The 14,668-nt window shown below is 47.6% G+C and overlaps 1 protein-coding gene and 1 pseudogene across 5 annotated transcripts; one reads left to right on the forward strand and one right to left on the reverse strand.

Moving 5' to 3' along the window:
* The first annotated feature begins 6,161 nt into the window (after window positions 1-6,161).
* Miox (myo-inositol oxygenase) lies at window positions 6,162-8,604 on the forward strand. Of its 5 annotated transcripts, none has more exons than XM_005379573.2 (10): window positions 6,162-6,259; window positions 6,683-6,763; window positions 6,885-6,965; window positions 7,111-7,273; window positions 7,419-7,525; window positions 7,626-7,735; window positions 7,810-7,877; window positions 7,963-8,012; window positions 8,166-8,278; window positions 8,364-8,604. In XM_005379573.2, the coding sequence occupies exons 1-10, from the start codon at window positions 6,245-6,247 to the stop codon at window positions 8,470-8,472; spliced, it is 897 nt and encodes a 298-aa protein (XP_005379630.2). In that variant the 5' UTR covers window positions 6,162-6,244; the 3' UTR covers window positions 8,473-8,604. The 5 variants fall into 5 exon arrangements, with proteins under 5 accessions (XP_005379630.2, XP_005379631.2, XP_013366862.1 ...); XM_005379574.2 differs by having other exon boundaries at window positions 7,458-7,525; XM_013511408.1 differs by having other exon boundaries at window positions 6,889-6,965.
* Window positions 8,605-12,404: 3,800 nt separating this feature from the next.
* On the reverse strand, window positions 12,405-13,752 carry LOC102003226 (annotated as a pseudogene).
* Window positions 13,753-14,668: the final 916 nt, after the last annotated feature.

The raw sequence follows: 14,668 nt of genomic DNA on the forward strand, positions 1-14,668 counted from the left end.
CAAGTGTCAGAATAATTCTGTCTTCCTCTCTCCTCCTTTCTCTCTTCCTTCTTTCCTTCCTTTTTCTGTCTTTTTTTTTTGTGGTACTGTAACAGAAATCAGTGAGACAAGAGTTAGGGTTCTATTAGGCAGTAAGAACAGTGGCCCCAAGTGGAGTTGGGATGCCCCAAAATGGAATGTGCTGAGTCACCATCCTCCAGGGATCTTACAAAAACATCTGCTGGGTGCCGCCTGGGTGCCTGGGACCTCCCTGGGGTGTGATCAGGGAGCCCACTGCAGCAAAGGCACATGGCCCCTCCTTGGGCACTGCGTAAACACCACATAGATTGGACAATAGAAAATATGTAGCCTCCTATAGGGTAGAGATTATGTTGTTGACACACAGCCTGAACTCTTTTCTGAGCCCTTTTAAAACCCACAGACAAAGAGCCCTCCTCCAGCTAGTGGGAGCCTTCCTTTCTTGCCTTTATGTCTTCCGGAAAAAATTTCCGAGCATGGTAGTGCACACCTGTAATCTCAGTACTTGGGAGGCTGAGGCAGGAGGATCATTGCGAGTTGAAGGCCAGTCTGGGCTACAAAGTGAGCTCAAGGCCAGCCTGAATTGCATAGCGAGACCCTGTCTCAAAAAGACGAAAAAAAAAAAAAAAAGAAGAAGAATAAGAAGAAGAAAAAGAAAATTTTCTTGGACCCTACCGGCTGCAGTTTTACTCTTTGTCACCATGGGCTCTTTGGAGCCTGATCCGGGATCCCAAGGGGAGGTAAGTCAGGTCTATGCTTTCTTACATGCTTTGCTTTCACTTTGTAGCTTTCTGCTCAAAGCAATATTGGGACCCTGTCGACCAATTAAAAGTGATTAGCATGTTCACTAACCTTGCGGTCTCGGGACAGGTTTCACTGCCGTGGGCTGAGCTGAACCCCAGGCTCACCTCAGTTTTCCTTTCCAATTGGACCTTTCCACTGGTGAGGGAGTGATCTCTGCCCTGGGTGCGCTTGGCTCCGCAAAGCTGATAATCCTTGGACTTGTTGCGCCTTTAACTCCCCACAGGTGTTAGAGGTAACAAATCACCTTCCTCTGTCAGGACTTCCTTTGTTAGTGAGCTGGGCCAGGAGTAAGAAAGGCCCGTCTCTTGGCTCATTGTAATTGTCTGGTGGCACTCTTGCAGGCACAGGTCAGACAGTTAAATGTCATTGGGGCATCTGCTGTTTCTAAGACTCCTGTAAAAGAATAACTCTGTCATGGGATGGAGCATTGTAGGCTCAGCCAGGCTTAAGACAACTCCCACGCATCTGCTAGGTTTATGTTTTATATTCTAGAACAGAAAGATGAAGTGTCAGTCTGGATATGGTGGTATAGGTCTGTAATCCCAGCGCTTGGGAGGCTGAGGCAGGAGGAGTACTGTGAGTTCAAGGCCAGCCTGAACTGCATAGTGAAACCCTGTCTCAAAAAGAAAAAAAAAAGATGAAGTACCTTTGTCACATAATCCTTTCCCGTACCCTAAATGTTTTGCCCGGTTGTTTCTGAGTTCTGGGGGTCTTGCCTGTCGTCCTTTGTCTCCCTTTAGAATCATATTTGTCCTGTCTCAGTCTCCTTCTTCCACCCCTCCCACCAGATATTTACTCCCCAGCCTCCTGAATGTCACACAAACTGGTGCTTTTGTTTATTTCACTTTGTAGCCCAGGCTGGTCTCAAACTTGCGATGATCCTCCTGTCTCAGCCTCCTAAGTGCTGGGATTACAAGTGTGCGCCAGCATGCCTGGCCTTAAATTGGTGCTTTTAGATAAAGGTTATGGCTGTAATTTCTGAGGTTAAAAAAAAAAAAGGGCTCTTGAATGGTATACAGCCTGCACTGAGGCCTGATAAATAACAAAGCTGGGTTTAACTCCTCTCTACCTCTCTAGTGCAGGGAAGGGAACAAGCCTTCCTCCCAACCTTTGAGGAGTTAATAAGAGCCCACTGGGCAAATCTGGGTTGGTTAATAAATTTACTTTTGGATTCCAATTTGAGTTGATATTTTTTGTTTAATTGATATGTTTAAAACATTTCTTGTGGATTGGGAAGTTGTTAAACTATAATTACAAGGTTAACTTGCTCTTTTGATGTGTTCTGCTTGGGGTAAGGTAAGGATGCTACTTAAGGACTCAGAGGTCCTTTGGTCAGCCAGCCTTAATTGGAATATAAACATCTATAAACTCACTCTGGGCTAAAGAAAAAAAGTCTGCTAGGGCATTTTAAAATCGAAGCAGCTTGCTGGGTATGGTGGTGCATGCCCATAATCCCAGCACTCAGGAGGCTGAGGCAGGAGGATCGTTGTGAGTTTGAGGCCAGCCCGGGCTACAAAGTGAGCTCAAGGCCAGCCTGAACTGCATAGCAAGACCCTGCCTCAAAAAGACAAAAAAAAAAAAAAAAAAATCCAAGCAGCTACTGACTGGGTTTCTTACAGAAAGTAACCAATAAATAAGACAGAGAGGGAAATATAAAAACATTATAAATATGAAGGTATACTTTGGGATGAGAGGATTTTATATGATAAACTTTCCCCCTACAAAGATTTTAAAAAAGATAAGGATAAAATTAGGGAGTCTGAGTACATTGAGAAAGATTTCCAAAAAATGAGGTTTATAAATACCTCTCTCTATATATATATATATGTTTGATTACTTTAAATTTTTGCTCTTGTTGGCTTGGTTGAGCCTAGGTTGTCCCTTCTAAGTCTCTTTGATGCTCAAAGGTGGCTAAAGGTTGATAGAACCGACTCTCAGATCTGTCAGTCACTCTGCTTGGTCCCAGCTCCCCTCCCTGGTCTGATTGTCAACACTGATCCTTCTTCATTATCTCCTGTGCAGTGGTACAAAGGTGATAGACACCATAGCGGTGTAAAATGTTCCTTCCTTTTAGAGGGAACATAAAGGCCACATGCTGGTGACCTCATGATAAACAGATGACCACCTAGGTCTAGTCAAGACCTCTGCTTGAGTTTGGGTTTAATGACAAATGTGGCCTTTAAAAGGATGTTTAAACTACCTTGCCTGGCTTCGTGGCTGCCAGGACCCTGCCCCACACTAGATTTCATTGACCTTCAGCACATAACAAGGGGTCTAACATTTGATCTTCAGTTTCATTTACAGAGGCTTTACCCCTTTCTTGACTAGAACTAAGACTGCACAGGTGGTGGCCAGAGGATTCCCTGGTCGGAGAGTGCTTCAATAGGAAAACAAGGGACACCTTCTCTCCCTTGGATGCTTTTTATTTTATTTTATTTCATTGATTTATTTATTTATTTTTGTCTTTTTGAGACAAGGTCTCGCTATGCAGTTCAGGCTGGCCTTGAGCTCACTTTGCAGCCCAGGCTGGCCTTCAATTCACAACGATTCTCCTGCCTCAGCCTTCTGAGTGCTGGGATTACAGGCTCCTCACCACCACACCCAGCCCTTGGATATTTTTAAAAAAACAACAGCAACAACAAAAAGCTTGATTTTGGCTCCCATTACTTTTTAAAAATATATCCTCAAAAAATTGGGATTCCTTTGATCTTGCCCCAGATCCTAAAAAATGCCACTTGACTTTCTTTTACACCCTCACCTGGGTCTCCTACCCTCTGGGAGATGGAGGACCTTGGCTTCAATTCCCTAACTAAAAAAATATTCCCTTGGGATAGAATTATCAGTCTGCAGGACAGGTTACATCTCCACTTTTTAAGTCTTCTTATTCCTTCTCCAACCTTAATGGCACAAGACCTACTCTGGGGTTCCGTGGGCTTCCCGGACTTCCCTCCATAACGTCTTCTTCCAGTGTATATGGGACTGTGATAAAAGACATGAGACCCCGCCCCCCAAAAAGCCCTGGAGTGATGGTTTCTACAGATAACGTCTCTTATCCCTTCTTTAGGTAAGAAGCAAACATAACTACGCAGGAACATGGACAGGGCCATGTTAAAACTAAATAACACTAGTAACCATACTTGGGGTTATCTCTCCCAATGTTTGGGCCTTGTACTTAATGAGGCAAGACATCACCTTGTCTCCAGGTTTCCTCTTTTACTCTCCTTACTCAAAACATTTTGCACATTGAGCCCTCTCAATCACATCATTAAAGACCCTCCTCTATGCATAGACAGCTGGTTTTCTAGAACTAGACCTTTCTCCATAGGCCCATGGTGACCTGGGACCCCAACATCTTCTCCACTGATGTAAATTTACCATCCACCTTTAAATTTGCCTGCCTATAGGGCAAGACCACCAATGTCTCCCTCACAAAAAATGGCCTCTGCTTGCTCTGTGGAAAATTCTTATACCATACTCTGCCTTTTTCATAGAGGAAAAGATATACTGTGGCTGGTGCCCTCCCTAACTTCTGATTCTTTAAGGAGTCCACCTTCCAAATGTGTAGGTTCATCTCTAATCTGGACTCTTGCCTAAAACAGTCTCTTAGAGATATAGCTCAGTGGTACAGTGCTTGCCTGGCACGTGCAAGGTTCTGAGTTCAATTCCTGGCACCAAATAAATAAATAAATAAATAAAAATGGACTCTCACCCATTTTAGGTTCAAGAGCTCCCTCCTCAAGTCCCTATGGAGAGGGGCTTAAGCCCTCCTGGGACCCTTCATACCACTGTTGTTGTGCTATGGATAGTAGATAGATCTCAACCCAAGCCATGATCCCGTGAATAAAACCTACTGTAGAGATCTAACCTGACTTCTATCACAGGCCATCAGACCAGCCCTCTGTAAGATACCCTGACTTGCTGCCCCTATACAGCTCAAAACAGCTAAAGCGGTCATCTTCCCCTGTCCTTAACAACAGTTATTATGATCACCAAATCTTCCGGGGAGGTGGGGGGAGGCACGGAATGTAACAAAAAGTAATGAGACAAGAGTTAAGATTTTGCTGGGCATGGTGTTGCACACTTGTAATCCCAGCACTTGGGAGGCTGAGGCAGGAGGATCCTGTGAGTTCAAGGCCAGCCTGAACTACATACTGAAACTTATCTCAAAAAGACTAAATAAATACATAAATAAATAAAGAGTTAAGATTCTATTAGAGACAAAGACAGCAGCTCTAAAGTAGTCAGAAAGCCTAAAATAAAGTCTACTGAGTCACAACCTCCATAGATCTTACAAAAACATCTTCCAGGTGTTCTTCAGCTGTCTGGGATCTTTGTTTTTTTTTTTTGGTTTTTCTCCGATACCGGGAACTGAACTCACGACCTTGCACTTGCCAGGCAGGCGCTTTGCCGCTGAGCTAACTCCCCAGCCCCTGTCTGGGATCTTTGCAAAACATGATCAGGCAGGCTATTGACTCAAGGGCAAAAATGGGCCCTACATGGGCACTGTGTCAAAACTACATAAAAATATGTTGTCTCTCATAAGGTAGAGATTATATTACTTATACAACAGCCCAAAACTCTTCTAAAACTCTTAAAAACCTCTAGACAACTAGGCTCAGTGGCACATACTGTAATCCCAGCACTCAGGAGGCTGAGGCAGGAAGATGTTTGAGGCCAGCTTGGGCTGCATAGTGAGACCTTGCCTCAAAAAACAAAACCAAAACAAAACAAAAGAGCTCTCACAGGTATCCTACTCAAAAACCCCTCCTGGTTAGTGGAAGCTTTACTTCCTTGTCTTTATACTTGTTAAATAAATTTGCTTGTACCCTACCTCCTCCACCTATGGCTGCATTCTTCATCACTGTAAGACATAACCTCCATGTTGTGTTCTGATAACAGTACTGGGGTTTAACCTGGGCTTTGCACATGCTAAGAAAGTGCTCTGCTGCTGAGCTACACCCCAGAGTTAGAATTATTTTTCTTTAACGAGCCTGACCCACAATCCCTAGGTGGCCCAGAGACAAGTCACTGCTTCCTGAGAAATGTGCGTGTGGTGTGTTGTGACCTAGGGTGAGGTCTGTCTACCGTCTTCCGGAGGAGCTGGCTGCAAGCATGGAAGTGGTCAAAGCAGGGGACAGACAGGCTGGCTGCAGAGCAGGCCTGGCAGCTACAAAGGCCAGTCCTCCTTGGACGATGGGGAAGCTAAGGTCAGGGTGAGGGGGCTGGAGCCACTCCTGTGCTGACACATTAATTTGCTGAGGCCAGCAAAGGATGGATGGTCATTCATTACCGAGGCCCAAGGCCAAGGGGCCAGGTGGTGTCCGGTCACTTATGTAACCTGTGGGCATATATATATGTACCTGGGCCCACAGGCTTCCCACCCACTTACCAGCCTTGCCGCCGAGAACTGCTGCCTCTCAGGATGAAGGTGGCTGTGGTGAGTACCTAGACTAGTGGGAAGTGGCTTCCCAGAGCGGCACTTCCTGTGGGAAGAGAGCAGCACCACCCTCGCCCAGCCGGTTCCTGCTGGCCTTCTGTGTCCAGGTCAAAGGGCTCCCTGCTTCCTGTTGTGGGCCGGGCCCTGCCCCCCAGCCTCCTCCTAGAGGCAGCTTCCACCCAGCTGTCACAGGCGTCCGCCATCCCAAGCAGCGCCTAGCTGACACCATGCGGCAGATGAAGACAGATAAAGACGCCAGCAGTGAGAGCTCCTCAGACTCAACAGCGGCAGCCAAGCCTGGGCTGGGGTGGTCTGTGGTGGAGCTGTCCTCAGGGCCCACGTCTCCAGCCCTGGTGGGAATGCGCTCACTTCCTGGGGCAGCTGTCATGATGGTGAAATGGGTCAAATCTGCCCTCCTGCCAGGACCCAGACCCCTCCCTGATCTACCGACCTGATGTGGACCCAGAGATGGCCAAAGACAAAGGCAGCTTCCGGAACTACACCGTGAGGACCCCACACCTCCCATACCCCAGGGATCCCTGGGAAGCCCCCTTCACCCCTGGGTCCTGTCCCAGAGAGGGAGGCGGTGGCCCCTGTGTGGCGCATCTGACTGTCTGGTTTGTAGTCAGGCCCCCTTCTGGACCGTGTCTTCAACACCTACAAGCTCATGCACACATACCAGACGGTGGGCTTCGTCAGGAAGAAGGTAGCATTTTCCTGCTCCCTCACAAACTCAGTCATGTACCTAGCAGGGGGACAGAGAGGCTTCTGCGGGTGGCTCTGCCCTGCACCCCTGGGAGGCCCTGGTGTTGCTTGCCCCAGGAGGGGCTGACATCTCCCTTTCTACCCAGCACGCCCAGTTTGGGGGCTTCTCCTGCAAAAAAATGACTATCATGGAGGCTGTGGACATGCTGGACCACCTGGTGGATGAGTCGGACCCAGATGTGGATTTTCCCAACTCCTTCCATGCCTTCCAGACAGCAGAGGGCATCCGGAAGGCCCACCCTGATAAAGGTCTGTGCCCCAGCTGTGGGGGCGCTCTGCCTCTGCCCTGGAAGGGGAAAGTTGCGGGGAAGGCCTCCCCAGAAGGCCCCCCTCTGGAGGAGCAACCCCAGGCCCCTCCTCACTCTCAGTCCAGGGCTTGCTTCTCCTGTCTCAGCCTCCCCGTCCCCCAGCCACCCCCGTCTCTCGCCTGCAGACTGGTTCCACCTCGTAGGGCTCCTGCATGACCTGGGGAAGGTCCTGTCTCTGTGGGGGGAACCCCAGGTGAGAGCTGGAGGTGGAGTGGGGGCAGACTCAGCTCTGGGCTCCAGACCCGATGGGGTACAGGCCAGCACCCCTCACCCACAGCTGCCTCCCTCCCCAGTGGGCTGTTGTTGGAGATACCTTCCCCGTCGGCTGCCGTCCGCAGGCCTCAGTGGTGTTTTGTGACTCCACGTTTCAGGACAATCCTGACTTCCGGGATCCCCGATACAGGTGCCCCCTATGCCAGGGCGGGTCTTCCCCTCCCTGGGCCACCTCCACCCCTTCAAACTCATCTCTTGCTGCAGCACAGAATTCGGCATGTACCAGCCCCACTGTGGGCTCGAGAATGTCCTCATGTCCTGGGGCCATGATGGTGAGACCCACAGAGGCGGGCAGGGGCCGGTGAGGACGGGCAGGGCTATCCTCCAGGTGCTGGTGGTGACACCTCTGTCCTGCAGAGTACATGTACCAGATGATGAGGTTCAACAAGTTCTCCTTGCCTGAGGAGGTAGGTAGAGGGCGGGGCCGCCCCAGCCCCACCCGCCCCACACCCTGCCCCGCACAGCCCAGCCCAGCCCAGCCCAGCCCAGCCCAGCCCAGCCCAGCCCAGCAGAGCTGTGCCCCTGGCTGGGCAGCCTGAATCAGCAGGTGTGGTCTGCAGGCCTTCGCTATGATCCGCTTCCACTCCTTCTACCCGTGGCACACGGGTGGTGACTACCGGCAGCTTTGTAGCCAGCAGGACCTGGACATGCTGCCCTGGGTGCAGGAGTTCAAGTAAGGCTTCCAGAAGGGCCCAGGGCTGGGGGGTGGGGACAAACACAGACTCTTTTGTGAGGCTCACTGCCCCTCCACCCTGCAGCAAATTTGACCTCTACACCAAGTGCCCCGACTTGCCAGATGTGGGCAAGCTGCGACCCTACTACCAGGCGCTTGTTGACAAGTACTGCCCTGGTGTCCTGAACTGGTGACCTGGCCCCATGTTGGCCCCTCAGGCACAATGACCCTTACCCTGGCCTTGCTGGGAGCCCCACATACCCACTTCCAGCCACTACCCTTCACGGCCATTTGCGCCCCTCCTTGCAATAAATACCTTGACACAACCTGTGTGTCTCACTCTTCCCTATGGCAGCAGACGTGGCCCTAGCAAAGGGACATTACCACTCTAAAAGTTATTCGACTGCTTGGCTCCTCTGTTCCAGAACGGCAGAGACCAATCACCCAGCTTGGGAGACCAATCCCCACATTCTAGAAATGGCAAAAAAGCAGGGCGGGGCATTTTCGTGTGTCCCTGTAATCCCAGCATTCTGGGAGACTGAGGCAGGAGGATCATAAGTTTGAGTGAGAGACATTAATGGGACCTTATCCTATAATAAAAATGAATAAATAAATAAATGCATAAGTAAGGATGGGGGTGTAGCTCAGTGTGAAGGCCCTGGCTTCAATCCCTAGTACTACAAACAAAATGTGCAGGATGTGCTGGTTCATGTCTGCAGTCCCAGCTTCTCAGGAGACAGGAGTGAGGATCTCTAGAACCCATGAGATTGAGACTAGCCTGGGGAATCCAGCAAGACCTCATCTCAGGGAGGGAGAGACAGAGACAGAGACAGACAGAGAGACAGACAGAGACACAGACAGACAGAAACACAGACAGACAGAGACACAGAGAGACAGAGTGACAGATACAGTCATAGAGAGACAGTGACCCTGACAGAGACAGAGAGACCAAATGACAGAGAGACAGAGACAGAGACACAGACAGACAGACACAGACAGAGACAGAGAGAAATGGAGACAGAGACAGATGGAGAAAGATACACAGAGAGACAAATAGCTAACAGGTATACAAAATATGCTCAGTATCATGAATCACCAGAAAATGCAAATTAAAAGCACAAAATATCACTCTTACTTGTTAGAATGGCTTTTGTAAAAAAGATGAAAGAAAGCCAGGGGTGGTGGTCACACCAGTAATCCCAGTATTTGAGAGGCTAAAGCAGGAGGAACACCATGAGTTTGAGGCCAACCTAGGTTACCTAGTAAGTAACCTGTGTACCTAGTAAGTTCAAGTCCAGCCTGAACTACATAGCAAGACTCTATCTCAAAAAAACCCAAAATAAACAAATGAGAAAGATAACCTGATGGTGAAAGTGGAGAGGAGGAAATTTGCATAGTCAGCTGAAATGTAATTAATATCATGGAAAATGGTGTGGTATTTGGCCAAAACATTACAAATATTCCTACTGTGGGATGCAGCAATCCCTTTTCAGGATGGGCCCTGGCCCGTGAGTGTCTGATTGTGCGGACTTCACACAGTGTTTAGGGCCTAATAGTCCAGGATGATTTTCCCATTATAAGACTCTTTACTCACATCTACAAAGATGCTTTTTCCAGGAACATCAGAATCCACAGGCTTTAGGGTGTGATGTTGGTATCTTTTGTGGGCTGTTTTCCAGCCTAGCTAGAGGCTACCCCAGGCTTGGTGTCAGCCATTTCTCCAAAGACCCCTGGCTTTCTTGAGTGGGAAATTGTATTTCAAAGTCACATGTGGGGGCTGAAGACTAAATTGATTACTTCTTTTTGTTTTTTCAAGTGTAGGGGGTGGCACCCAGGGCCTTGTGCATGCTAGGCAAGCACTCTGCCCCCAAAACCCAAAATTGATGACCCTTTGAAGGTCCACTCCCACCTCTGATCATTGGTGTGGCCACTGGACTGTGCTGCACGGCCTTTGCTGCCCCCAGCCCTGTCACCCAAGAGCCTCTCTTAAGCCTGCCCCTTCCAGAGAGGTGCCTCTTTCAGCTCGTCCTGTGCTGAGGCTTTGGCAGCAGCTCCTGCATACTCATTTCCATGCAGGGCTGGGAGACCAGAGCTATTTTCATGGTACTCTGAGCAGCTGTCTGCCTTCTTCACAGAGCCAGTGTTCACTCTAAGAACAAAATAGCTGGGAGAGAGTGACTGTCCAGGCCATGCTCTCCAGGGTGGAAGAGGTCAGTTTTCCAGGATTATAGGTATTTGTCGTCGTGCCCAGGGCTTTCTTAGCAATTTTCAAGCATACAGTGCATTATTAACCTTTTTGTCTTTATGAAGCAGTAAAAAATATTATTGTTAAATCTTTATCCTTGCTGGGTGGGGTGCTGTGCAGCTGTTGTTTCAGCTAATCAGGAGGCTGAGGCAGGAGGATCATGTGAGCTCAGGAACCTTGGATTAGCCTGAGCAATATAGCAAGACCTGTCTCAAACAACAACAGCAACAACAAAAACCAAACCAAACCAAATCAAACTCCATCCTTGAGTGTGGGTCCTTTTAGTCTCTTTGTGACAACATGGTCAAGGTCTGACTTGGCTGCAGGATACCTCTGTAGCCCATTGGCCAGGGTTCCTGGTGGCCAGCAGCATTCTCTGCAGACTAGGTCCAAGGGCTGGAGCCCTTCAGAAAGGAGCACGAGGAGGACGCCTCAGACATGGCTGCAGCCTGATGGCGGTGCTCCTCATGTTGCCTTCCGGGCTGATCAGTGTTTGGCTTCCTTCCTGGTGATTAGCATCATAGTTCAGTGCATGAACTGCAGACGTAGGACCTTGGGAAACCCAAGGACTTCCAGGCCTCGCAGAGGAGCACTGTGGAACACTGCCCTGTGTTGGGGACAATGGGGGTAAAATCAGAAAGCCAGACTCACAGGGATCTCAGGGACCCTAACTGCCAGTGCAGACTACCCGTGTGACCTCCTTATGAGTCTGAGGAATGCAGCAGCACGTCCCTCTGGCTGCCTCCCTCTTCCTTCTATCTTGCCTTCCTTTCTGCCTTTTGGAAGCCACAGGGGCGGGGTGACCAGGAAGTGGTTCTGCAGGGGCCAGCGTGCTAATCTGGCCACCCTGGGACCTGTGAAGCGGTGTCAACCCAGTAGCCACTGACTAGTCTGAGGTCAGGTTCTGGATGTGGTCAATCTCAGTAAGTTCATGTGGGGATAGGAACAGTCGTAAGGAATCAACTTGAGATTTTCTAAACTGCACTTCTCTGGCATTCAGTATTACAACCTTCATTCAATACAAAAAGCCAACAACAACTTGACAATTATTAGAAAACAATTGCATTTTAGAAGAACTCACTACATAAGGTGACAGAATTTCAAAATCAAATTACGTGAAAATATACATTGCAATTTCTTTGTGTAATAGGTGGGGAAAAATCTGCAGTATAGAATAACAGAGGCAAAGAAATATGAAAGACTAAGAAGGATGTGAGGGTAAATAGCTTTTTTTTTCTCTTTTAGAGACAGGGTTTCACTATGCAGTTCAGGTTGGCCTTGAACTCATTTTGTAGCCCAAGCCGGCCTCAAACTTGAGGTAATTCTCCTGCTTCAGCCTCCTGAGTACTAGGATTACAGGTGTGCACCACCACACCCAGCTTGCAAATAGCATTTTTAATAGCAAACTCAGAAGTAGAAAGCCAGTAGCTCTGCACATTTTTTTTGGGTACTAAGAATCAAACTCAGGACCTTGTGCTTGCCAGGCAGGTGCTTGTGCTGCTGAGCTATATCCTCGGCCTTCTGCATGGTTTTTAAATACACCCTTAACATTGGCCAACTGGCTGTTATGGATAATGCCTATAATTTCAGCACCTGGGAGGCTGAGGCAGGAGGACTGCCACAAGCTCAAGGTCAACCTGGACCACACAGTGAGTTCCAGGCTACTCCGAACTACACAGGAAGCCCCCATCACCAAATTTGGCAACTGAAGGGCAAAAAATAAAATCAAACAAGAATTTTGTATTGTTTGGGGTAAATTTCAGTAAGTTGCATTTATTTATTTATTTGTTTGTTTGTTATTGTCTTTTCTGAGACAGGATCTTGCTATGCAGTTCAGGCTGGACTTGAGCTCACTTTGTAGCTCAGGCTGGCCTTGAACTCACAATGATCCTCCTGTCTCAGCCTCTGAGTGCTCGGATTATGGGCATGCACCACCAGTAAGTTGAATTTAGAATCAACAGTTTTTTAGTTCTCAGGGTTAATGACTGGCTTCAAGATCTCTCAACAGCCAGAAAATGTTATTATTGCTACATCCAATCCAAGGGTGCAACTAGAATACAGAAAGGACAAAGCACCTAGTGATGACCACATCTCTGGAGTCATTGTTAAAAATTGAGTCACTGCTTATTAACTATTGCAGTATGTGAACTAAATGATTTGAGAACTTTCTGGCTGATAGAAGGGACAAGAGCAAAAGGGAGTGTGTCAAAACAAAGATAGAAAAGTTTAATAAGCGCAAGAAGTTTAATGAAGCCTCAAGATTTAAAGGAAATTAAATGAAAATTTCAATTCTAATTACTTTTCATCTGAGATGCTTTAAGGAGTCTTTTAAAACTAATAAGAAACAATGAATAAAGAAAGAAAACCTGCTAAAATCTTTTAGAATTTACACAATTCTTATCCTATCGTAAGAAAGTGTTATTTGGTACAAGGTATTTATGAGAATGTACATATAACAGTATATAAATATCATCCAGATCATGTTATGGTATGTATAGGCCTTTACAACTCTTCCTGAAGGTTAGAACAGTTCCTTAGAATTGAAAATGCACAATCATATGAACGTTGGCACTTGTTAGGCTCCTATCAGCATGGATAACTGGCATGATTCATTAAGCCCAGCTGCAGCCAGTGTTTGCCAACTTATTACAACAGAAGTCCAGCACTGGGTGGGGAGAATGCAGGAAAACAGTGTCATGCTTCTCAACTGGCGACCCTAAAATAAGTGAAGTTTCTAGCTGCCGAATAAATGTCACTCAAAAGCAGTTTCTTGGCTTCTTCTTATATAATGGGCAACTTTCCTTTAAATTCTCCATTTCTGGCTTTCTTCCACTCTTTCGCAGAATCCACATTAGCAGGTGAGTCTCGGTTAAGGTCTGCCAGCATCAAAATTAATCATGTGGTTCCACAGTGTGGATAGGAGCCAGGATTCCTCTGGTTTTTCATAACCATATTTATCCTCACCAAGTTCACGAAGAGTAGAATGCAAACATCACCATTTTTATCAACATTAGGGTTCCATATTTCTGTGCTGAATTTCATTTTAGGAGGCTGGAGGGGATAATCTTTTGGGGAAATGAGATGAGCCTTAAAAACACCCACTTTCATAAAGGGTATCTGGAGGACCAATAATAAGGACTTCCCATGGGTAGAGATCATTGTCATCTATTAAATCAGCTGAAAAGCCTTCCATTGGATTTTTTGTGTGTTCTGCCAGCTGTCTTTGCATTGTGTCTTTGCCAACTGGAGCTCCATCATCCTCCCTGCCAAGGGCCGGGCAGGCACTGGAGCTTCTGAAGGTCTGGGACAGCCTCCGGGGGTGGCTGGAGCTGGGTGTGCTGCGGAATCTGGGCCCTGCTACCCAGTACCAAAGCTGAGGGAGGCCAGGCTGGGGCAGCAGGAGCGATGTCTCACTGCCAGTGCAAGTCTGCTGGGCTCTGCTTTTCTCACTGGGATAGGAACATTCAAGATGTGTGCCATTTCATTGCATTTGCATGTTTACTTACCTTTCTTTTTTCTTTTTGAGATAAGCTGTCATTATGTAGTTTAGGCTGGCCTTAAAGTTCAGGCAATCCTCCTGCCACAGCCTGGGATTATAGGCATGCACCACCTCACCTGGCTTCTCCCCCTCCCTCCTCCCGCCTCCTCCTCCTCCTCCTCCTCCTTCTTCCTTTTTCTTCTCCTTCACCTTCACCTTCTCCTTCTTCCCCTTTCCCTTTCCTCTTCTTTTCCTCTTCCTCTTCCTCTTTCCTTTTCCCTTCTCCTTCCCCTTCTTCCCCTTCTTCTTTGCTTCAAAAGATTGTTAGATCAGGAGTCTGAAGGCTTAGCAAATAAGTGAACATTTATAAAGCATTTTAAGTAGTTTAGCCATTTAAAAATATACAAATGGAAGCTCCTGGAATTACTGCTAAAACCTACTAGAAGTAAACAGAAGAGAAAATGAAAACTCATGGGACACTTAATATTTTTTTCTCTTTTTTTGAGACAGGATCTCACTATGCAGTCAGGCTGCCTTGAGCTCACTTTGTAGCCTGGCTGGTCTCGAAATCACAACAATCCTCCCTCAGCCTCCCGAGTGTTGGGATTACAGGCGTGCGCCACCACGCCCAGCCTTAACATTAAGATAGCGATAGTCCCCCAAGTGT

The sequence above is a fragment of the Chinchilla lanigera genome, unplaced genomic scaffold (genome assembly GCF_000276665.1).
Source record: "Chinchilla lanigera isolate Chin_1 unplaced genomic scaffold, ChiLan1.0 scaffold00012, whole genome shotgun sequence".
Taxonomy (NCBI): domain Eukaryota; kingdom Metazoa; phylum Chordata; class Mammalia; order Rodentia; family Chinchillidae; genus Chinchilla; species Chinchilla lanigera.

Bases quoted from the DNA above. Each gene is read 5' to 3' on its own strand.
- Miox (XM_005379573.2), top strand. The intron at 7,274-7,418 runs GTCTGTGCCCCA...CTCCTGTCTCAG, and splicing joins GAAGGCCCACCCTGATAAAG to CCTCCCCGTCCCCCAGCCAC. The intron at 7,878-7,962 runs GTGAGACCCACA...TCTGTCCTGCAG, and splicing joins CATGTCCTGGGGCCATGATG to AGTACATGTACCAGATGATG.